General features: G+C 49.6%; 1 protein-coding gene and 1 long non-coding RNA gene across 3 annotated transcripts; one reads left to right on the plus strand and one right to left on the minus strand.

Moving 5' to 3' along the window:
• Positions 1–3,842: 3,842 nt before the first annotated feature.
• Positions 3,843–20,356, minus strand: DMRT3 (doublesex and mab-3 related transcription factor 3). 2 transcript variants are annotated; one of them, XM_060610130.3, is made up of 3 exons: positions 19,731–20,356; positions 18,733–19,496; positions 3,843–5,578 (listed from the first exon to the last, which is right to left on the minus strand). In XM_060610130.3, the coding sequence occupies exons 2-3, from the start codon at positions 19,196–19,198 to the stop codon at positions 4,611–4,613; spliced, it is 1,434 nt and encodes a 477-aa protein (XP_060466113.1). In that variant the 5' UTR covers positions 19,199–19,496; positions 19,731–20,356; the 3' UTR covers positions 3,843–4,610. The 2 variants fall into 2 exon arrangements, with proteins under 2 accessions (XP_060466113.1, XP_078292175.1); XM_078436049.2 differs by lacking the exon at positions 19,731–20,356 and having other exon boundaries at positions 18,733–19,505.
• LOC132663663 (uncharacterized) lies at positions 5,149–8,390 on the plus strand. Its single transcript, XR_009603192.2, has 3 exons — positions 5,149–5,249; positions 6,180–6,495; positions 7,823–8,390. It is a non-coding gene; the product is annotated as an uncharacterized LOC132663663 (long non-coding RNA).
• Positions 20,357–24,507: the final 4,151 nt, after the last annotated feature.

Genomic DNA, 24,507 nt, shown 5'->3' on the forward strand with positions numbered 1-24,507 from the left:
AGTATGGAAGCTGCTTAAAAAATTTAAAATAGAACTATCATATGACCCAGCAGTGCCAACTCTGGGTATATATCTGAAGAAAATGAAATCAATATCTCAAAGAGATATCTGCACCCCGTATTCACGGGAACATTATTCACAACAGCCAAGACATGGAAACAACCTAGATGGAAACCTAATCTGTCCATCAACACATTAACAGATAAAGCAAGTGTTACAAACTGAGACAAGCCAATCACAAAAAGACAAGTAGTGTGTGGTCTCCCTTACTCATGGAATCTAAAAAAACCAAACTCACAGAAACAAGGAGTAGAATCATGGTTGCCAGGGGATGGGGGTGGGAGAAATGGGGAGATGTTAGTCAAAGGGTACAGGCTTCCACTCGTAAGATGAGTAAATTCTGGATATCCAATGTGCAGCATTGTGCCTGTAGTCAATACTATATTGCATGCTCGAAAGTTGCTGACAAGAGGGGCAACTGGGTGGCTCAGTCGATTAAGTTTCTGACTCTTGGTTTCGGCTCAGATGGTGATCTCAGAGTTCATGGGTTCGAGCCCTGCATCAGGCTCTACACTGACAACGTGAAGCCTGCTTGGGATTCTCTCTCTTTGCCACTCTCCCACTCATGCACACGCACTCCCATTCCCTTGCTCTCTTTCGCAAAATAAATAAATAAAGCTTTTTTAAAAAGAGTAATTAAAAAAAGTTGCTGAGAAAAGATCTTAAATGTCCTCATCACCAAAAAGGGATAATTATGTGAGGTGATGAATGTGTTAACTAACCTTATTGTGGTGATCATTTTGTAATAATACCTATATCAAATCATCACCTCATACACCTTAAACTTACACAATGTTGTCTGTCAATTATATCTCCGTAAAACTGGGCGGGGGAAGAGGATTCTTGATTCTTAAAACTCAAATCTCCAGCCCCAGGGCAAAGCTTATTTCCAGGTGTCATTAGCAAGCCTGGAATCGTGGCATACATTAAGGGTCAGCAGCACTGACAAATCTCAGGAGCTTTAAGTGGTGCTCCCCTTGATAGGAAGGAGGGCACACTTATGCTAACATCTGGTGCTTCGCCAATCAGAAGTTTCCAAACACAGGCATTTCTGATCTCAAATGTGTACTTGGTTCAAACGTTAACACTGCCGCTGAAGTTACTTGAACTACCTGTAGGGCAGGTAGTTCACCTGTAAGACTGCTTACAGGTGGGTGTTTATTTACTGTTGCCATAGAGAAGGACACAGGAGTGGAGGATGTACGTATTTAGAAGCCTCCAGCATGAGAGTTTTTATCCTTCAGCTCTTTTGCTTGGCATGGATCTAAGAAGAAAACCCAAAGATGTGTGTGATGCACAGGGAGGTGGTTCTCAAATCTTAGTGAGTTTAAGAATCACCTGGCGGAGCAGGGGAGGGCAGGGCACCTGGGTGGCTCAGCTCAGTCGGCTGAGCATTCGACTTCAGCTCGGGTCATGATGTCACGGTTCATGGGTTTGAGCTCTGCATCAGGCTCTGTGCTGACAGCTTGGAGCCTGGAGCCTGCTTCGGATTCTGTGTCTCCCTCTCTCTCTGCCCCTCTCCCACTTGTGTGCTCGTGCACTATCTCAAAAAGAAATCAACATGAAAAATTAAAAAAAAAAAATCACCTGGGAAAGATGACAAAAATGTAGGTGCTGATGCTGCCAGGGATTCCGAACTCAACAAGCAGAGCCCGGGAATCTAAACTAGAAATGTAAGCACTGGGGTGCGTGGACCACAGACAAATGCCATGGAACAGACTGCCCCAGCCACACTCACACCGTAGATGAATAAAGCACTTAAGACGAGCAGCTGGCAGGTGCTCCCTAGAAGGGGAGAGAGAGGCACCCTGGTTTAATGTGGACTAACTTGCCCTAAGGCTGGCTTGACTCAGCTCCTAGTTTACCTTCAAGCACCCCGTCATTTTGTCGTGTGACACACGGGATTTAGCCAGAAGGAGCTGGCTGATTTTTACTCTCTCATGTGAAAAAATAATCGTGTGCCGCTTTGCTACATGTCCTCTCAGGATAGTCTCTGGGAGTTGAGCTAGAATCTAACACGTTCTGACACTTTCGCCAGACGGGGGCCCCACAGACAGGAGCACAGAGGAAGCAAAAGGGAGTGCTGGGAGCAGGATGTAGGATCTTAACCAGTTTCTCCCATCAGCCCCCTGACCACGCTTGCCCCACCAAAATAAATATTTCTTGCTCCAGAAGATTATATCGAGGATCAAACATACCTGCACTAGCCTTTGAGTTCGCTGTCTTACAGATCATTCCATTTTGCTGGCCATTGTCAAAAGAAGTCCATGATTTTGATGATCTGTGGAGGTTAAATCACATGCTGTAAAGGCACCATATCTTAAGGCGAGTTTTGCTCAATTGGGCCATTCAACCTGGAGAAGTAACAGCTGAAAGATAGATTTTGTAGCACCTTTGGCTCCCAGGGGATCTGTTATCATTGCTGTTTGTTAAATATATGCAGATTGGCTTTTGAGATGAAGATACCTTGGAAAATACATTTGTCCTAGTTAGGCCTAGACATTAGCCCATCACAACACATGAAACGTCCTGGATATGTGTCTTTAGACTCAGGGGCAAATTATTTTGCTCTCCACTCCCTTACTTTCTTCCTTTATATATACGCTAATGTTTAAATACAATCCTAACAACAAATAGTATGTACTTTTAAATACCCTGGTATGTAACTATGTCACTGAAATACACATTAGTCCGGCTAATATAAGGAATTTTTTTCCCCATCAAAGATTCTCATCCCCAAAGTGCCCTACAGAAATAAAGATGAGTTGGGGGTTTTTTCAGTTTTAAATACCTCTGTCTCCTGGGATCCATTCAAGGACGGCAGCTGATATTAGCTCCTATCCCCCAGGCCAAGAGGATTAGCACTCTCCCTTCCAGACCTATTCTGGCATTGGGAGCTCTTTCTGCATCCTTGTCATGTAGAGGCTTTTATTTGCTTACTTTCTCTTCCACCTTCCCAAGTGTATTTTCTGACTTAAACAGCCGTCTTTGCTTTCACTATCTTTGAAGAATGGACACAGCAAGAGAAGTGATCTGTGTGGGCACCACCAGATAGTATTGTTGGAAAACTCACTTTTTAAAACCCCTAAGCAAGAATGCAAAGTCTACCAAGCTTAATTAACAGTAGTAATAATAGCTCCCACTTATCGAGTGCTTTCTCTACGTCAGGTCCGGGGCTGAGTATTTTACTTATTCCCCACACGGTAGATTGTTTCATTGTTACTTTATTCTTTTTAAAAAAAATTTTTTTTAATGTTTATTTATTTTTGAGAGAGAGAGTGAGACAGAGCATGAGCAGGGGAGGGCCAGAGAAAGGGAGACACAGAATCAGAAACAAGCTCCAGGCTCTGAGCTGTCAGCACAGAGCCAGACATGGGGCTCGAACCCACGGACCGTGAGAACATGACCTGAGCCGAAGTCGTACGCCCAACCGACTGAGCCACCCAGGCGCCACTCACTGTTACTTTATTCTTGAATGGGATCCTCCATTATAATCCCTGTTTATCTTGGACTCGGGGACAGGTAAGTTGGACAATTGCATACAGAAAGCGTTCTCTTACACAAAATAGGCTCTCGCCAAGTATCAGTTGAAGACTTCAAAGAATGGATGGAGGGGCTGAATTTAACTCTATTCTTAAGCAACAAATTCTCCATATTTCTCGAGGAGTGCCCCCTTTCACTGATACCTTGATTCCTGATCCGTGTGCTAGCAAGTGGCTTTTACATCCAGTTTCTATCTTTCCAGATCCTCTTTCCACCAGTAGAAATGACATAAACGAAGATCATCTCCTTAGTTTATTTTTTTTTCTAGAGCCCTCAGCATGCTACAATAACCTGACAAAGCTTTATCTTGTGTTCATTTCACAATACATTTCATGCAGTTCACAGCTGTGATTTGGGTTTACATCGACATGACGCATGTTTCAATTCAGCCATGTGAAAAGAATTAATTCTTAATGGAGTTTGTCTCTGAAAACCGTCCAAGCTTAAATAAGCATGTGAGCAGTTCACTCTATTCTCAAGTGCAGTCTCTCTCAAATATGCAAGAAGGATTTTTAGCATAAGAATATAAGGTCCCTGTTCCGAGTCCATTTGCAACTAAACCATTTCCTTTAGGCTTTACATATCCTGAGGAATCCTCTTTCACAAAACTGCATTCAAGTATACTATTTTATCGGACATTCCGGGTTGAGTTGAGGAACGAGGCTGACCTTCAGCCTTACATCCCCAAATAACATCTTCCAGTGGACCCGGCCTTTCCCAAGACTATTCTTAGCATCAGACTCTCTTTTACAATACACATTCAGCACTAAAGCCACAGAGTAGAGCTATTTGGCATTTTCCAATGAAGTGCAAGAAATTAAATAAGTTATGTGTTTTTTTTTTTTTATTATTGCCAAGGTATAGAATCAAGCACAGTCACTTTGTGAAACAGAAGGAAAGGGGGGTATACACAGGTCGTGACCTCTCCTCGCGAGGGGGAGGGGTGTGTGGGGGAGGGGCAGATGCACAGAAAACGTCACCTGGTCCCCACCCGGCAGGTAAGCCCTTTAAGAGGATGTGTTGAGTATCCTGGAGTCCGAGGAGTCGGACCGCTCGTCGTAGTCGTCCTCGGTGTAGATGGACTGCTTGGCCACGATCGGACAGCCGTCGTCGGGGATGGAGATGCGGGGGTCCTCGGGGGCGCGCGCGGGGAGGACAGGCGAGCTCCGGAAGACGCCGGCTGAGTTAGTGGGGAAGGGGCCCACGTACTGGGACCTCAGCTGGTACTGCTGCTGCAGCGTCATCGTGTTCCACAGGGTGACGTCGTTGGGCAAAAAGGGGCTGGACTGGTTCCTCGCCAAGGTATTCCTCAGCATCAGCGGGTAGCGGGGCGGCTGGGGGAAGGGGTGCTGCAGGGGGACCGCCAAGGGGTTGGGGACAACGTTACTGGAGTCGGCGGAAAACCTCAGCGTGTCCGGGACCCTGAAGGCCGAGCCCACGGACCACTTGGACGAGGAGATGGGGTAGGAGCTCAGGCTGTGTTCGAAGATGTGGCCGTTGGAGGGCAGCACCAGCCCCTCGGGCTCGGCCGCAGTTCTGTCTGCCGCCGCGGAGACGGACGAGCGGCTGGACAGAAGGACCTCCACGGCGCTCACCAGGTCGCCCCCGCAGCCCTTCAGGATCAGCTCCAGCACCGTCGGCTTCTGGTTGGGGAATATTTTTTTTAACACTTCCAGGGGCGGTCTGTTGGCTTTCAGGCTGAAGGGCAGGGACACGGTCCCCGAGGGGCCCTCGATCAGCAGGTGGTTCTGCTCCGCGTGGTACTTGGGGCTGTCGGGGCGGCTCTCCGGGTTCCCGCCGTTTTTCTGGACCGCGTAGCTGCCTTCGTCCACCGACACGATCTCGGGGCTCTCGGGGGTGAAGCAGCCCTTACTTTTGGCCACGTCCGGGGAGCTCCTCTGGTCGGCGTCTTTGTCGCTGAAGGTCTCTGTGTTATCAGCCGAGCTGCTGTCCCCCAGTCGTTCTTCAGTCAGATCTGAAAAGCAGAGAACAGCTAAGTTAATCCTTTGCTGGTGTGCATGGAGAGGAGCAATTGGAGAGAGCCCCACACACGCATTTTGGAAGGGAACCACGGCTCGTGTTTGCTAACACACTTAAAGCCTGCCTGCCTGCTTGCTTGCTTCCTAAAAAAAGGCTTGAACTCATGACCTTGAGATCAAGAGTCACATGCTCTATGACTGAGCCAGCCAGACACTCCTGTGCAGAAAGCCTTTTAAGAAAAATCCAAACCACCTCATTGGCAAATGGAGGGAAGACTAAATAAAAATCTAGAAATTGGAGTGATTTCTCAGACTAAGAATGTGCAGAGAAGCCTTGCCCTAAACACAGAACAGTGATGTGATCCCTATAACCGTTAAAGATGCAGCTGTCATAGCAGTAACCATCTAAATAGGGACGCTCTGTAGTTCTAGGGATAAAAACAGCACAGGGAAGAATAGGAAAATGAGCTTGGGTTTGTCTTCTGGCTACTTTTCTGCAAATGAGGTGGCTGGTGACATCTACAGACATCATCGGCTGGTACATGACCCCTATATCCATAGAAGGGAATTTTAATATTTTCAATCCATTTCCCAGAGGCAGACTTTGTGGTACATGTGTCTTGTGACCCGGTCGTATATTTCATCAGGTTACCATGTACAATAATTAGTCAATATCATTTCCAAAGTGAAGGAAAGGAGCCACGATACATTGAAATCTTTCTTTAAAAGCCACTGGAGGGACTGACAGACTGGAAGTAGAGGCAAGGCAAAACCAGCTGTGAATTCTGGACAGCGAGGCAGGTTGCATGACGGAAAGAAGGAAATGGCTGGAGAGCTTTGTCAAACTGCACAGGGGTCATGACCCATCAATGAAACAGTGCACCCATAACTCCAGGACCACAGAGTGCAAGAGGTAAAAATGTTTCACCAACTGTTTTATTAGTAAGGTTCATGGAAAGGATTTGAAGATACCTTCTTGAATTATATTAAAAGGGGTGGGGGGGGGAGTTTCCTGGGTAAAGCAGAGATTGGCTGTGAACTTAAACCAGGTGCAATTTTAACATTTTGACTTAAGATATTACCCCCCAAAGGGCTAGGATTTCTACGCAGGCAGAAAGGAGTAGGTAAGACTGGTTTGCTTGCTTTGGACATGCCAACAGGCCTCTATAATAAAAGAACATATTCTTTATTAGCACGCTATATGCAAGTAGATTTTTATCCTTTTGAAAGCATTTACTGACTGTCTCTACTCAAAGCCAGTGCAACTGATCTAAAGATGAAAATTATTAATGACCCAGTTGTCAGGTTGTAAACAATCGGTTTGCCTGTGTTTTCTACGGCCTGCCTGAATAGCTTCCTTGTCATTTTCTCTGTGGGCACACCTGATTATCTTTAGAATGCCAGCCGGTGAAATTTCATCACAGCCCTGTCAAAAAAATCTATCTCCTTCTATTTGTTGTTGTTTATTTTAAAAGCCTTAAACAAAGGCCCATTTATGAACATTCTTCTAATATGGGATTTACTTCAAGCATAATGGAAAACTAGAAGGTGAGTTCTTCAACAGAGCAATAACTATGCGCCAAGCATAAATGAGCACCTTTTAAAATGTGCTTAAACTGTATCGGTACAACTTTCAGTCCTATGACTGATCTGGTACAAATTCACTTATCCCCAATTTGCATTTTAAGTAAACTACTGCTTTTTCTAAGACAAAATGTGAGGTTTGTATGTGGGGATCATCTGCAGCCCACATATATTATGCCAGCTCTGCTTTCGAGCACAGCTCGGGTTGGGGGGGTGGGGGGAGGTGCAGAAGACCTATCTTTGCAAGAGGAATTTGACATATTCCCTCTCGCAATTCCCCAGGACAGGGGATCCACATGTCCTCTCCTGAGTTAATGTGGTATTTGTTCTTGATCTAAAGAGAAAAACAAGGACAAAAAAGCTTCTGGAGATTCTAATCAGAGAGACCTATGTCAACTTTCCTGACTCATGACCCCATGCATGCCTTTTGGCAGTTAACTCTATTATTAAACCCTTGAAAATGAGTGGACAGGGACAGTATGTCAGCTCTGCACTGAACTGAACACACAATTGGAGTTTGGCCCCTGCCCCGTGGAGCTTAGGAAAACAAGTCAAGTACACTCCCCAGGTAAATATTAAATAATGTTTTAAATACTATATGCCTCTAAGCAGGGTTTTTGAATTTAACTTTAGCTTTCCTTACCTATCATTATCAGCACCGAGTATTTGTATCCCTGTAATATGCAAGACGCCGAGGGACATAGAAAAAAGGGAGTGAAAAATACCAGGAAGTATAAGACTTGTCCCTGACTGGAGGAACTTACGATCTAGCTGAGCAGATAAAAGGCATGTGCAGGAAGAAAAGCAAACACAGCCAGACAGAACTTGCTTAGTATCAAATATGATACTACTGTACACAAACATTCACAGTAGCATTATCTGCCATAGCCCAAAGGTGGAAGGAGCCCAAATGTCCACGGAAGGACGAATAGGTAAATAAAATGTGGTGCATACGTACAATGCAGTATTATTCAGTCTCAAAATGTAATTCTGACACATGCTACTGTGGGGATGAGCCTTGAAAATATACTAAGTGAAATAAGCCCGTCACAAAAGGACACATATTCTATGGTTCCATTTATACGAGGTACCTGGAATAGACAAATTCAGAGATAAAAAGTAGAATGAGAGCAGCTGGGTGACTCGGTTAAGCATCCGCGTTTGGCTCAGGTCGTGATCTGAGCATCCAACTTGCGTTCAAGTCACGATCTGATGGCTCCTGAGTTCAAGCCCCCTGTGGGGCTCTGTGCTGACAGCTCAGAGCCTGGAGCCTGCTTTGGATTCTGGGTCTCCCTCTGTCTCTGTCCCTTCCTTGCTCTCGCTCTGTCTCTCTTTCTCAAAAAATATACAAACATTAAAACAAAAATTTTAGGGGCGCCTGGGTGGCTCAGTCGGTTAAGCGTCTGACTTCGGCTCAGGTCATGATCCCGCGGTCTGTGAGTTCAAGTCCCGCGTCAGGATCTGTGCTGACAGCTCAGAGCCTGGAGCCTGCTTCGGATTCTGTGTCTCCCTCTCTCTCTGACCCTCCCCGCTTCATGTTCTGTCTCTCTCTGTCTCAAAAATAAATAAACGTTTAAAAAAATTTTTAAAGAAAGTAGAATAATCGTTACCAGGGCCAGAGGGAAAAGAGGAAATGGGGACATACGGTTTAATAGGTACAGGGTTTCAATTTCAGATGATGAAAAAGTTCTGGAAATGGACACTAGTGTGGTTGCACAACATTATGAATGCACTTAATGTCACTACATTGTAACCCTAAAAAAGGTTAAAAGAGTTAAATCTCACATTATGTGTGTTTTACCACAATAAGAAAAGAGAAAGAATGGGACACACAGTATCAGAGCAGTATAGGAGATGGTGAGATTTAAACAAAAATTTTTTTAACATTTATTCATCTTTGAGAGACAGAGACAGAGCACAAGCAGGGGCAGGGCAGACAGAGAGGGAGACACAGAATCCAAAGCAGGCTCCAGGCTCTGAGCTGTCAGCACAGAGCCCGATGTGGGGCTCGAACCCACGAACTACGAGATCGTGACTTGAATGGAAGTTGGACGCTTAACTGACTGAGCCACCCAGGTGCCCCAAGCGTCTTCTTTTAAACGACAATTTTTCTCAGGACATCTGTCTGGCTCAGTCCACAAAGCATGTGACTCTTGATCTCTAGGTAGTGTGTTCAAGCCCCACGTTGAGGGTAGAATTTACTTTAAAAAAAAATTTTTTTTAAAAAGATCATTTTTCCCATGCTGGATAAGTTGCAAATGCTGAAAATATTTGTGGAAAATGTCTTGAGGTCTACCACCAAATTCAGTGCTGCACAGAACACGTCAGGCTCCAGAAGAAAGTGAGTCAAGGAGCCGAAGTTCAGTCACAGGAGAGCTAGAGAAGGATGTTCTGGCTCATCCGACCTATCTGCCGTTGTGAAAACGTATTTTTCCCCCCAATCTACTGGATACTGGATGACAGGACTATAAATCTGACAACGCAAAATGCCAGTTTTGTAACTATTTTCCTGTCCTGCAGAAGAGGCCACAATAGCATCTTATACGGGTGCCAGCTCGTTCACCAACTGTGAACCTCCAGACTGCAACAGTCCCTTCCTTTATTTTCTTGTGCCACCCTGTCCCCCTGCTATGGTGACATGCCCCCAGCAGCCTGTGCTTGCTTCCTGTTCCTTCTCAGCCGGGGAGGGGGATTGTGCTGATTCATCCACACACTCTTCTCAGGTTTCTGGGCGGTCAGCCTCCCCAGCTCAGTGCCCAGGCTACGGCCCAGTGGTCAAAAAATAAAAAGCTAACAGGATGTCACAGGGATCAAGTCTACAAATTCAAGGCATTCCAACTAACTGGGCTCAGCACTGTTCATATCCTGTTCAAAGGGAAGACAGAAGCCATTGAAGGAAACAAGGTGTGGGACACATCTATGGCCTTCATGCACCTGAGTATTGCATGAGCAGAATTCCTATCAACAGCCAAGGCTCTTGGGGTTTCAAAAGTGGACAAGGGAAGACTAGGCTCTCACTTTGTGGCACTTCTGTTCACCCAGCAGTAACTTCTCAAGGGCAGAATGGAGCGTCCCTGCACTCCTGTGGCACTGTGGTATCTGGAATTGGTTGTACTGTTGTCCCTAACCTAGATGTATTGTAAATTACCCAGATGTACTGTAAATTACTCTATAAATACAGACTTCCACAAGTAATTATAGAGGGTGAGTTTTGCGGCCCGTGATAAAGTACAACTTAATAACAGGTGTTTCTTTACATCTCTAGGTTTTTTTTTTCCCTAAACGAACTTTGCAAAATGTTCGTGTTGGCTTAAAACACAAAGGCCTTTCTAGATACAGAAATGTGACACTGCTAACCAACGGAATGGAAAGGGAAATCGTCCCCAAACACTCTACCCTCTTTCTTTTTGAAACTGACACCCTCATTCCTAGAACATGGAGAGTAAGAATATACTCGAACTGATAACATGTCTACCCCTAGTAATAGGGGTACACAAAGCCAAACCTTGTCTTCAAAAAGGAGAAAGAAATCAATTTCATCTGATATTCCAAATTACCTATTGAAAGTGATACAATCTGTTTTTTTTTTAATTTTTTAAAAATGTTTATTTATTGTTGAGAAAGAGACAGAGAATGAGCAAGTGAGAGACAGAAAGAGAGGGAGACCCAGAATCCATAGCAGGCTCCAGGCTCTGAGCTGTCAGCACAGAGCCTGATGTGGGGCTCGAACCCACAAGCCATGAGATCATGACCTGAGCTGAAGTCGGAGGCTTAAATGACTGAGCCACCCTGGTACTCTATAATCTGCTGTTTCTAATGCTTAAACATCCAGGTATTTTAAAAATCTTTCCATTCATTCTTCCATGTCATATTTTTCGTGATACAGAATTAGTCCTAGGGGCGCCTGGGTGGCTCAGTCAGTTGAGCGTCTGACATCGGCTCAGGTCATGATCTCACAACTTGTGAGTTCCAGCCCTGCTTCAGGCTCTGTGCTAACAGCTCAGAGCCTGGAGCCTGCTTAGTATTCTGTGTCTCCCTCTCTTTCTGCCCTTCCCCTGCTCATGCTCTGTCTCTCTCTCAACAATAAATAAACAGTAAAAAAAAAAAAAAAAAAAAAAGAATTAGTCCTAACCACCCCTCAACTAAACCATTCACTAAGCTTTAAGTATTTAAAAGAAGTAGATATTCAATTCAGAAGGAAATTTTTTCCATCCGTGATAATGCTACCAACTTCAAAAAATACATAAACCTTAAGATAGCTCCAAGACTTTTTTTTTCTTTTGCTACAGACTATAACTAGGGAGAGAAACTGAATAGTCACACAAAATTGACTTCCAATCTAAAACTACAGTTTGCAAAAAGTCTTTAGAGGACTTTTTAAATATGAAAATGTAGTTACGTGTTTAAAAAAAAAAAACCCTAGGTATTCATTTCAAATATTTGGGGAAGTCTACCATGTACGGGAAATAAACATTCTGCTCAATACACATAAAAATAGAGACTCTTTCAGACTCTAAGGTGGTGGCTTTATCCATTCTATCCAATTATAGCTACAAAAACAAAAATAGATCTTGAATGAAAACACAAAAACATTGGCATAGAGAGGGATGTTTCCTAGTGCAAAAGTCACCGGACTTTTTTTTTTCTTTTGAAATTATGTCATACATTTTGAAACATGAATTGTACCCCTTGTTCTGTCGACTTGAGCTTGGGGGAGGGGGGACACACCTGTAACTAATTGTTCCCTGAAGGGTCATTTTCCAAGCACACCAGTCTTACAGCAATGACAGAAAAGGAAGGAACCTAGGCTGGACAGGGCTTCTGGAAGAGACCAATGCCCAATCAGAATGCCCAACATATTTTTTTACATTTTCTGTTATTTTTATCTCACACTAGAAGTGCTGCATCATAAAAAAAACAAAAACGAAAAACTGAATGGGTGAAAATCTAAAGTATAGCAGGGAATGAATGTAGGTGGAAAATCATTCCTTTTCTTCTGTGTGTGTGGGGGGGGGGGTGGTATGGATCCTGTGAAAAGTATAGACAGTCATGCTTCGCTTTTTAAAATTCATTAACAACACTAGCTTACTAATGTGTGAAGGAATCAGGATGGTTCCTTGGGATCAATATTTGGGGAAACATTGGGCAGAACTTAAGGAAATAAAGCTTGCAACAGTGGACTTTGTATGTCTTGCAAAAATTTAGTTTCGAACTTTGTTGACTCAGGAACACTTTTCAAGAAGGAGGAAAATTACCTGTAAATCTACCTGTTTATTTGGTACTTATAAAAATACGGCCAGTGGGGCGCCTGGGTGGCTCAGGTCATGATCTCATGTTTTGTGAGTTCGAGCCCTACGTAGGGCTCTGGCCTGACAGGGAGGAGCCTGCTTGGGATTCTCTTTCTCTCTCAAAAAAAAAATTAATCAGCATTTTTTTAATGTAGCTGTCTACTCATTCATACATCTATTTAACAAAAACCTTAAGTCTCTTACTATGTTCCCAGGCACTGTATTAGGGAAGATTATACAGAGCTGATCAAAACCTTGCCTCTCGGCCACTGAGAGGCTTACAGTTTACTGATTCATCTTCTGTAAAAATTTCCGTCACCTATGCGGTTGGTCACATCTTACACTGAAATGCAGCAAATAACTAAAAGGCCGGTAGCTGGGCAGACTGTGCTGTATCCACGGGGTTCACATTGTTGTAGACATTCACCTGAAGAGACAAAGCTTGCAACAAATACTCATCCCTGAACTAATAAAAGTAATAAACTAAAAGTAATAAACGGTGGGGGGGGGGGGGCAGAATACCAATCCCCGCTTTGTACAATGTATATCTGCCTAGTCATTGCAATAAAAAGAGAGAGAGAGAGAGATTAGAGATTCAGTAAAGAACTGACCTTCTGAATGTTCAGTTTTCCATAATACTGTTACTCAGCACTTGACTGTGCTTATTTTTATAGCTATTTAATTATAAAATAAAATGGAAAAAAACTACACATAGTTTTGTTTTCGGCTCCCCTTAGTTTCCTTGGAGAACCCGAGTCTGCAGTACTCAGGCGGTAGATGGACCTGTGACCACCAGCTGTTACTGCTCAGGCCTTGATCTCTGCCTTGAGCCGCCCCCCCTCCCATTCCCCAGTCCCCAGTCCATACCCCAGTGCCCCGCCCACTGCCTCATCTCCTCCCCAGACAAGAAGATCCAGGGACCTGAGAAGCCAGAACAAGTTAAAAAGCCAAAGAAAGGAGGAAAGCCAGAGGGGAGGAAGAGGGGAAGGGAGGAGAAAGGGAGGCAGGGAGGAGGCAAACAGATTTTTGCTGAGCTCCTCCCTCCCAGGAAGAAGTGCAACAGTTCCAGAAAGGGGCTCCAAGTCCTCCAGGGACGTTGATTTATGAAGATTTACTCACTTTCTCTCTGTAAAGCTGTTAGCAGAAAGTGCTGACTGGCTGCAGCAAAGAATTTCTCATCAATGCTCTTTGATTGTATTTTGCAAACAAAATGCCTGTTGCTTGGTAACATTTCACTTGAGCCTGACCTTCCCCGAAAGTTATTGCTATCAGATTCGATTTACACTGTCCTCCTGTGATTACTGTAATCTTTTAAACCCGGGAGTTCATCCATCAGGGAAAAGAAAAGTTGGTTGTGTAAGTCGAGAGCGCGGCTATCGGCCAGATTTATAACCCGGAGGAGTGTGTTGGGGTGGGGGTGGGGGGATCGTTCCCGGGCGGCAGCGGACCTGCCGCTCCCAGACGCGTTTTTCCTGCCAACCCTGTCCTCAGCGCCACAAGACGGACACTCGGGGCCCCGAGGAGAGAAAGAAGCTGCTGGACGCGCAGGAGCGACCCCCACCCGGAGTGGCGCCCTGCGGGGTGATTGGGTGGGTTCGGCCTCGACCTGGGGCCGCCAGACATGCAGGTCGCCCCGTTAAATGTGAACTTCAGATGAATAACCAAGGGTTTTTTAGTCGAAATATGCCCCATGCGATATTTGACATGTTATTTTTTTGTTTGTTTGCCTATTTGCACATTTTTGTGCTACCTCTGACACCCCACCGGAGCTCGGGAGGCAGCGGGGAGGGCGCAGAGGGGCCGCCGGCTTCTCCACCCTGCAGCGCGCCAGCCCGGGAGCGAGCGGGGAGGGAGCCGACCGCGGCGCCCGACCCGCCGCCCGCTGTCTCCCCGGGACCGGGTGCAAGGGGACGGCGGCCCAGTGCCGCCGCGCAAACGCCTTCCCTAGCCTTCCCGCACCGCCGCCCTCGGAGGGGAAAGCCCCAGCCCCGGGCGCCGCCGCGGGCTCCCCGAGTCCCGGACCGCGGCCCAGGGCCACCGCCCGCACTTGCGGCGCTCCCGGGGCAGCGTGCACAGCCCCCGCTTCGCACCCCCTAAACCGGCCCCGGAGTAAGGGCTTGGAAGAGGCCACTGGTACAGGACCGCTCCTTCCTCTGCATTGGGTTAGTTTCTGTGTTTGAGTGCAACTTGCGTGCGAGCCGCGTTCCTCGCCTCAAATCTGGCCTTCTTAAATAACCAGACCCCCGTTTTAAAAAATTCATAGGTACACTTCATGAATGACTTTGAAGTCTTCCCCGCTTTTTTCGTTTGCTTCTAGCCTGTATTTACCAGGGTTTCCCATTCTGGCCTAGACCAGTGATCCAGTAACAATCATACTTGCAGGTGCCTCTGTCTCTTAAAAAAAAAAAAAAATTAAAGTCAAATTAAAAATTAGGAAGCACTGGACAGGACCCAACCAAGCTGGAGCAGAAAAGCACAGAGCCTGCATTAAGTTGCTAGGAGGTGCTCCGCAGGAGGTAAAATTAAATAAAGGCAGTTTTCCAAAATCTCCTTACTTCTTTCCCTGTAAGTCTCTTTGCTCCTTTTCAGGAGAAACACCCAGGAAAGGAGCTCCTACTTTCCTATATGATTCTGTTCTTCTATTCGTAACCAAATAAGCTGGCTTTCTGTTTCTTTCTTTTTCCTTTAAGAACATTTTAAAGAACTTGTGTGCATATTTATTTTGTAGATAAATGTAGGAAGAATCTATAACTACAGGTCTTTCCTTGCACAGTGGGGAGGAGACCGAGGACACACTCCCAGAGGAAAGCCGGGGGTGGGGGGGGGGGGAGGGATGAGAACACAGGAATGTAACTTTAGCTCCTCACCTTGGTTGTGACCCTTAACTTTCCTCAGCTCTTGAGCCCACGTCCTGAAAGGCTGGCTTGGCTGGTTGAAGCTGCTGACTCAGACACACTAAGAGCTGAAAGATGTTCACACTTCCCATGATATTTTCATGGGGGGAGGGGAGAGAGTGAGGAGGGAACTTAGGAAAATAAGCGAGTCAATGGTATAAAGAAGCCTGAATTCGAATTTGGGGCTCAATCAAAATTTAATAATATCAGACCAGCCATAGACGATAATCAAGCAGCAAGGGAGGAAAAAAGAATGCTTCAATCCGTAACTAGAATTAATAACATTAGGGTATGAAACGTCTCCTTAAAACCACCACCACATTGAAAGGAATGCTCCATGAAATACACCGTTAGATAAAATAACCCCTATTCCTCCTAAGAATTTGATGCAGGATTTTGGGAAAGATTTCTTCGAGCAACAAAACTGAGTCTGGGGGTTAACCTGTCACTCCCCTAACAGGGTGTGTTTTCTCCAATGGGTGCCCAGCAAAGGTACCCTTCTCTCTCTCAGGCCAGCGCTTTTCTCAAGGATTTCTGGAGAGGGAAAAAGATTCCTGAGTTTGTGCACCTGTGTTTGTATCCAACAACAAAAAAAAAACGTATGTCTCCATAGCTGTGTACCAAAGAGGCCCTTTGCAAAACGAAGCGCGTTTTTGACACCGAAGCGCGTTTTTGACACCGGTAGCACAAAGAAACAAATCTCGGTAATGTGTCAGCAGATATTTACATTCCTAATGGTCTGTGAACTTCTTGTCCGTGTGGACACGTGGATGTACCATTCCAACAGACCTTCACCTACCTCTCTAAACCGTAGTGAGCTACTCGTACAGGAGTATCGGATGTGCTTCTCAATGCGCATGGCATGTTACATACAAACACAGTACAAGAATAATTGCAAAAAGGTATAATACAGACAGCCAGAGCAATCACATCTAGACAGTTTTCCCTAACTTAAACCCCAAAGAGCCTTTCTCCACAAAAAGCACTGCATAGAACTGACCCACTTGTGTGCAAGACTTCCTAATGGGAAATAATTATCTGTTCTTTTCCTGCCTCCTCCCACCACTGGATTGGTGGTTGGCTTTTTTTTTTTTTTTTTTTTTAAGAACGGAATTATGGGGTTGAACCAATTGAAAGAAGAGAACAAAAGTTGTATAAATGAACTTGCAAGGTATGTGATGTGACCAGCTGGAAACTGAGCTTTTGGTCCCTGATGGCTCACCAACCCCCCAACCACCCCCCCCCCCCGCCGCCCCTGCGCCATCACTCTGACCTCTCCTTGTGGTAAATCCTAGTCTCCTTTTCAATTATTTGTTTTCAACTTGGAAGGCTCAGGCTATCCCGGAATAATTGGTATGAAGTAAGAGAGAGAGCACCAAGTCTGGTTTGTCCAGTTGAAATCTGTCTCCCTCTTTTATTCCCCCACAGCACACTGCCACAGCTGCTACCCCGCCCTCCTTCCCCCCTTCCGGCTGGCTCTCCCTCCCCCTCCTGCCCTGGCTGTTTTGGTTTGGGGACTCTTCAGAGACCCTGAACTTTGGCTATCCCAAGGGATGGTTTGAAGAGCACCGGATGTGAAAGAATCTCCTGGACAAAGACTCCAGAAGCCAATGCCCTTGGGGTGCCGTCGGGCAGATGGCCCCTGCAAAATGCTACTACCCCCTCCCCAGAAACTCCAACTCCTGCTCTGGTGCTGGGGAGATGAAGACCGGGAAACTGGAAACGGAAAGGCTAAGCAGAGTCAGTGGCATGGATCAGCTTCTAGAACCCAGACAAAGCTCTCCTAGTTACTAACTTGTCCTAACTTAAAGGAGAAAAGCAAAAAGGATCTTCTTTCTCCCTACCTCCTCTTCCTCTGTGGTAAATCTATAAATACAAAGAGATCGGGTGGGACAAAAGCGAGTAGGGGCGTAGGGGCAGGGGGGGGGGCTCATTACTCCGAGACAGGCGTATACCCAACCTACTTTGGATTAAATGTCCACAAAACCCACGTTCAGCAAACTGTCCTCTGTCCAGAAAACGCCCAGTCTTACTCTTCACATAACATGTTCTCAGAGCTTCAGGCCTGCAGATCATAACTGAGCAACGGGGACAGCCGAACTGGGCCATCCAGGCTGCCTACCAACCCACCCCAAAATGAGTGAGTCTGTATTTTCCCAGCTGCACCCAGCAGTCCAGTGGTCCTGAAAGCATCTCTCCAGAAGCCAGGGGTAATGTCTTTTTTGGCGGTGGGGTGGTCATAAGCTCTATCAGTTCTCCCCACAGGAGGGTGCTGGGACTTCCAGGGCCTTCCCTCTCCCAAGTCCAGCACAGCCCCTACTCCCCTTCCTAGGAAGATGGGCTTTTTTCCTGTATATATTTGCCCCAGTCCCAGTCCAAGGGAAACGTCAAACACACCTCCACTCAAATCTAAGAGCCTAAAATCAAAGCGGCACTTGGGCTGGGCGGGACAGCAAGCTAGAGACTCCCCAGGAGCAAAGACACTCAACTGAGGCCTGGAGGAAGGAAACGGAAGTGGGGAGGTGGGGTGGGGGTGTATGGCCACCTCCGAGACACTGGGTAGACCCATCCTCTCTACAGCACCCAAGAGAGGAAAGGGGAGGTGACAGAGCCTTTGCTCCAAATCCGTGGCTTAGCAGCATGGGGCCCAGAACCTGGGAAAGGGCTGGGCAGAGGCGTCCTTCTCCATTGGAGGTCAGGTTCTGAGACACATGAGGGCGGCCGGGGAACGGTGTTTAAAGGATTTGAGCAGCTCTGCAAAAGCTGGGTGCGCCAGATTCTGGGTCCCCGCTACGAATTCGGGAACGTTTCTGGCTCTTTTTAACTAGGCTTGCAAATGAGGCTTCTTCAACAAATTTCAAGAAGCTGGAAGCCACCGTGCGCTACTGGAAAGGCTTCGGGTCCGCTCCAACCCCTTGAGTCCGAGAAGCAAGCCCAGCTCGGACTCAGCCAAGCCCTGGCTTAGACTAGTCACCTGCACCTACCTGTTCCAACCTCCAAAGACAAGGCTCCCTAAGCCCGCAGCCAGAAAAGCCGGGCCACGCGATGGGGTGTGTGCCCGCGTGGGTTTTAATTTGGTCCTGTTTCGAGCTCTTTATTTACCGGCTGAAGCAGCCACGTCCCCCTTTTTACCTGGGGAAGGTATTTGGCAAGCCCAATGCACGGTCCCGCCGTTTGGCTCGCCGGCGCCGCGCCTGTGCTCTACCTGCTCCGGGTCCGGACTGAAAACCAGCCCGCGCCGGGAGAGTGTGAACCGGCTTGGCGGGACTTTGAAGGGAAGGCCCGAACCCCTGCCTCGGGGCCTCCCGGGCCAAACCGCGGCGGCCGCTCCCAAGTTTTCGCCCACGCGCCGCGCCCGGCTCCCGCACCGCAAGACGCTCGTACCTGGCTTGGCGAGGGGCGCCTGCAACGCCCCGGGCTGGGACTCGGCGGCCCAGCGCAGCGCGGCGGCCGCAGCCAACTCGGCTGCGGGGCGCGGTGGCGGCGGCGGCGGCGGCGCCTGAGAAGGCTGCGAGGTCGGCGGCGGCTGCGGGGCGGCGGCGGAGTCCCCCGGCGGCGGGGGTCCCGGCAGGGCGCGCAGGGAGTCCGGGATGAGGCTCTCGAGGCTCTCGTTGGCCTGCTGCCTGCGCAGCGCCACCTGCGCTGCCATGACCCGCTGCCGCTCGATGATGAGGATGCACTTCTCACAGGTGCAGTCCTTGAAGCGGCAGTAGCGCTTGTGGCCCTTGAGCCAGGACAGCACGCCGTGGTTGCGGCAACGCGCGCACTTGGGCGTGCGCTGCAGGGGCGCCCGCGGCGGCTGCGACACCGGGCCGCCCATGTACAGGTAGGGGGAGCCGTAGCCGTTCATGTCCCGGACTCCAGGAAGAGCAGGCGGGCTGGCGGCGGCAGCGGGCCAGGGGGCGCTGGACGGCGGGGCAGAGAGGCCCGCTCTCGGGCGGCCTCCGGGCGGCGCGGTCCTCGGTCCCGCAGCCCCGGCGGCCGCGTGCGCTCCGGGATGGCGGGAGGTGCAGCGGCCGTCTTCAAGGATCCCGCGACGCCCGCACCCTCAGCCTCCCTCCGGTGCTCCGCAATCCCACGCGCGTCGCGTCGCTCTGCCAGAGGCTGCTTCGGCTGGCACGTCCTTCCTCGCAGAGGCGTTGCGGCGGCTGCAAAGAGCCGGCGAGAGCTCTGGTTAAGGTCTGAGCCAGCTCGTCTGCAGCTCCCGCGCGCGCCGGGCGGCCCCAGCACCTCCTCCGCCGCCCTCCCCCCTCCACTCCTCCTCCCTCCCACTGTCACCCCCACCCCTAGGGTCCCGATCTCCTTGCACTCCCCACTCCCCACCCCACCCCACGCCTTCCTCTTTCCTTCCCGCTCGCGCCCCCAGAGTCCCTGCACTTCACCTTCCTTGCCACCTGCAGCCAGGCCACTCTGGCGGGGGCGCTCACGGCCCCCTACTCCAAGCTCCCTCCGCTCGGCCGGACTGCGGCGCTCCGGGACGCGGCGGTGCACGCGGGGCGGGGAAGAGGAGGGCCGGCGGGGGTGCGGGTGGAGGTGCCCGTAGGCCAGTGAGCTGGCCGCTCCCCTTCTCTCTCCTCCCCTCCCTGCAGGCCTGATTTGTCGGCACCGAGCCCGAGGCCACTTTCATCCCCACACTTGGCGGCCGAAATGGCTCGGCCAGATCCGAAGCCTACCCGAGCCTTGCGGGTGCACTTGGGACCCAGCAGGAGCCGAGAGGGTTTCACTTAGGGCGAGCCAAGCCCTGCGGCCACTGGCGGGTGCAGTTAGGGTAGGGCAGTGCCACTGGTTCGGGGAAATTTTGACTTTCTTGATTTCCTTTGCAACATTTCTTTTTCTTTTGCTGCTGTAGAACAAAATGTATGTTTATGAAAACCTGCTGGCCCGAGGATGACAACCCATCTTGCGGGCTATTTCAAGGGGGGGAAAAAAGACCGCCCTCTCTGGCCTTGAGTTGCTCTACTCCCCAACCCATGTTTTAATAATAATAGTAATTTTAGAAAAAAAAAAAAAAGTTTCAGTCCTGAAAAGCCAGGAAGTGCTCATGTGGAGGATCTGCTTACGTGCGGGATCTAACTTTCTCTCAGCGGACGGAGGAGCCACGTTAGCACCCCACGAGCTGCCGGATGTGACGACGATCTCCACTCTGTTCTGCCCAACAGTCATTACCGCACCATCAAACGGAGGTCTGGAGTCGGCCAGTTCAAATGCCCACAGACTCAGTGACTGAATTATGGATGAGGGATGGGGCCATTCCTGCCCTCCCCCCACCCCCCAGCGTCTTTGGGTAGGCGTGGAAGAGCGCCCTTGCACCAGATGACGGAAGCAAACTTTGTTCAAACTGTTAGCGGCGTGTCTCTAATCTCGGAGTACCGGTTTGGCCTAATGCAGACTCCCGCTGGAAGTGCGCCGCGAAGACTAAGCAAACACACACGCACACACGCACACACATGCACACACACAACGCAAGAAAACAAAGAAACAAGCAAAAACGGGAGGACACAACGGTGCAGGGTAGCACAATGGTTCAGTGCAAAGCGGGGGAGATGGCATTCCCGGAGCCTTCGTTCCGCGGGCTCCTGAGAGGACACTGAGCTCGTCTCTTGGAGGTCTGGGCGAATCGAATTCGAGAAGAGTCCGCAAGAATGGCCAACCCTTGGGCTGCACAGCGCCCCTTGTCCTCTCTGGGAAGCCGTTTTTCTCTGCACTCCCCTGGAAGCAAGTAACAGGAAAACGTCCCTCTGTGTTTGCTGTGAATTCAAATAAAGCATCGCCAGGCGTTCTGGCGGCAACCCTCCGCCAGATTTCGGGAAGGGAGGAGGATTAAAAAGGGAACCTGGTGTCCCTTGAAGTCCTAGCCGCCCCCTTTGTCAGACTAGTCCGGGGGTTGGGGATCACTGGATGTTGGCCTGGTGGGGGGGGGGGGCGTGGGCAGGAAACCTGTGAGGGACAGTGCTACCCCTGGGCCAAACTTGGGTCAGTACAGACTCCCTCAGTGTCCCCTCTCATTCCCCCTCATCCACCCCCACCCTCAACCCCTCTTCTCCCGACCTCTGTTAGGAAAACAAGCCCTAAAACAGAACTGGAGGGAACTTCCTACACTTTCGGGATCGGAGGCAGAGGTCACCGGCACCCCCCCCCCCCCCACACACACACCCCGCGGGCCTGAGACTGGGAAGTGGGAATTGTTGCCCAGTCCCTTCACATAAAGACAGACAAGAAGGGCCCAGAATGACACTGAATCTGGGAACTTTCGCGGGGAAATCTCTAGATCTCTTGGGAAAGGGAAGACCACGGACTTTTTTTTTCCTTTTTTCTTTTTTTTGTCAGACGCATGCCTCCCAATTTTCTCCTAATGGTCAGCGAAACTGAGGAATTTAAGTGACTTGGGAGTAAAGAATTTTTTTTAAGGAAAAGAACAGATCTCAAAACGGGTTTGGGGGGCATTCCCACTACTAAGGCGACCTCCTTTCCTCCTCCACTCACCTAGCCATCCTATCCCTTTGCCACTCAAACAGTCTGGCATTATTTGGGCCGGGGCCCCATTTCACTCCAGTGCACATCGGGGGCTGAGATCTAAATACTCATTTGATATAGCGCAATAATCCTTTTCTCATATTTGATGGGAATGTTTTCCATATCCCAGTATTTGACAACATCTCCCTATAGGAACAGGTTTGTATTTATGTTGGTAAAATGTCCCCTGCCTCAAAGTCTATTGTAACCCAACACCTGACAACCCCGAGTCCCATTTCTGTTTGCAGAAAGGGTTTATTCAAGCACATAATGGGATCCCAGCAGAAAGCCTTCCTGAACAAGGGGCTATGGTAAACTTCACCACATGAACTCCGTTTCCAGGGCTATTAAGCTTTTAATTGGAAAATAGCAGAGGAAATTTCAAGGTGACTATAACGTGTTAGCAGTTAGTGCGGAGAAGAAAAGCCCAAGCGGGGATGAATGTAGAAAGCATATGGTCCGAATCACGTTTAGAAGGAGCGGCCTGCTTCTACTAAGTCCCCGCCACTTACACACTTATGGGAAAAAGCATCAAAGAAATTGCAAAGGGAGGGAGGAGGATTATGAGTAAATGTAACCTCACTAGATTGGATCCACTCAGGTTCTCTGGGTGATGGTGTGTGCGCTCAGACCACAATTAACTAGGTAGAATTGTGACAGGTATTAACAGCGAAAGGGTGAAAGATAATGTGTGTATGTGGTTGTTCTCTTAGCTTACAATTTCATGGCGTGAACACATTTAAAAGCTGGGGCTGCAGATGTGCCAGCTGAGAAGCCGAGGATGTTCTGCCTCCAAATCCAGGAGTCCTGGTAGATGTTCCTCCCCGCAAAAGAAAAAAAAAAATCAAAAAACAAATTAAAAAACCCACAAAAACAAAAAACAAACACAAAAACCACCCACTTATCAAAAGGGCAGTTTCACATTGTCCCGGATGTATAATGCATCAGGAAATTTTCTGCTTTGCTGGATTCTCATGGAGGAGGAGGTCAGGGTTCCTATTTTGCCGTTTTTTAATCGCGACCATGGTGACGCTGGAGGCCAGGGCTTGCAAAGCCCCGAAAATGCAAGAAAACGAGCCCCCTCTGCCCGCGCGTGAACTTCTCATCTCTCATCCTGTCCCTGCCTCTAGGCATCTCCCTTTGGCCAGCTTCAAATTGAAAGTGGGGGACGAATGTCTGGGGAGGCGGTGGGGCAACCAGCAACCAATTTCTTGAGGTGACAATAATGCTCTTGTTCTCCCTCAATTAATTGGGGAAGAGACTCCTGCGCACCTCCCATAGCATCCCCGTAGCCGCCCTCTGGGGCGCGGGGTGGAGGACAGAGGCCACGTGCGCCCGGGGTGGGGGGGAAGCGAGTGAACCTGGGTCTGGCGGGCCCGGGAAACGCGGCCGAACAGAAAGAAGGTCCACGACGGTCGCGTCCCCACGCCATTTCGGCAGTGGGCGACCTGAAGATCTTAAAGGGCCGAAGCCTTCTTAAGCAAACAGGGGCGCAGAACAGCCCGCAGGCCCTGTGCAGACAGTGCAGGTGCCCGTTCGTTCCTTCACGTTCTCGAATTCTCGAAACCAGCAGGGGTCGTGCCTGGGCACGAGCGCTCCCACCCGTGCAGATGCCTCAGACGCAGCCCAAACACCAGGCCGTGCCCGTCCCCCATCTTTTGGGGGGGGGGGGTGTCGCTCTAGCTTTGCTTTATCCGAGGGGCCCACTGAAAGCCGACCTCTGCCCCGCGCTTCGCAAGGGAAAGTGGAAAAGCGCGACCTCGCAGCGCTCCCCACTGGGCCAGGGCCCCGGCCCGCTTCCCCCGCAGGCCTCGGGCGCCGCCGCTCCCCCTCCGCGCACAGAGGTGGGGCTCTTGGGCCCTGCCTACTCACCCCCGCGGGGCAGCGGGAGGCCGGGGTGGGCTGCGGCGTCGGTGCCGTCCCTACCCGCCTCGCTAGAGGCTCGCAGTGGGGCGGCCTGCAAACCCGCGCGCCTTCTGAGCAAAGGGGGAAAAGCAGCTTGTACTCTCCGAAGGAAAACGAGAGCGGCGCGGACCTGAGACCATTTTAAAGATCATGTTTCCCTTGGACTTGAACGCTCAAAGCAAAACCAAACAAAAAGGCCAGGGAAATCTTTTTAGGTACTTCGAGTAACGTTCAAGGGGCACAGAATCTTTGCTCCAGTGCCCGCTCTCAGGGCGCCGGTGCAGTTCTTCCCCAGGACGAGCCACTCTTCCAGAACGCTCTTCTCCCTCCGCCCCCGCTGTCGCCCCGCGGCCCCGTAACAAAGCCCCGCTGCGGGGAAAGTGGGCGGCTCTGCGGCCTTCCCAGAAACACGTTCCAGTTCCGTCCCAGGGAGTCCCGGGGATAATGGGAAACGGCGGACGCGGCCCGCACCCCAGGGGACCTGGCTGCGAACTCTACGCACAGAGGCCCGACCAGAGGCGGGGGAGCAACGCTGGGAGGCTGGGAGCGGCGCACCCGAAGGGCGCCCCACGGCAGGGGGCCGACACCTACACCCTCAGCTCTCGAGGCCCGCTCGGTATCCTCCTGGGCGGGGCGACTTCCGGAGCACTCGAGGCTCCGCCCGCCCAACCAGCGCCCCGCCTCCTACCCTGCTCACCCCGCCCCCCCGCCTGGGGTCCTAGGCAGCCCTCCTTGGCCGCA

This window comes from Panthera onca, chromosome D4 (genome assembly GCF_046562875.1).
Source record: "Panthera onca isolate mPanOnc1 chromosome D4, mPanOnc1 haplotype 2, whole genome shotgun sequence".
NCBI lineage: Eukaryota > Metazoa > Chordata > Mammalia > Carnivora > Felidae > Panthera > Panthera onca.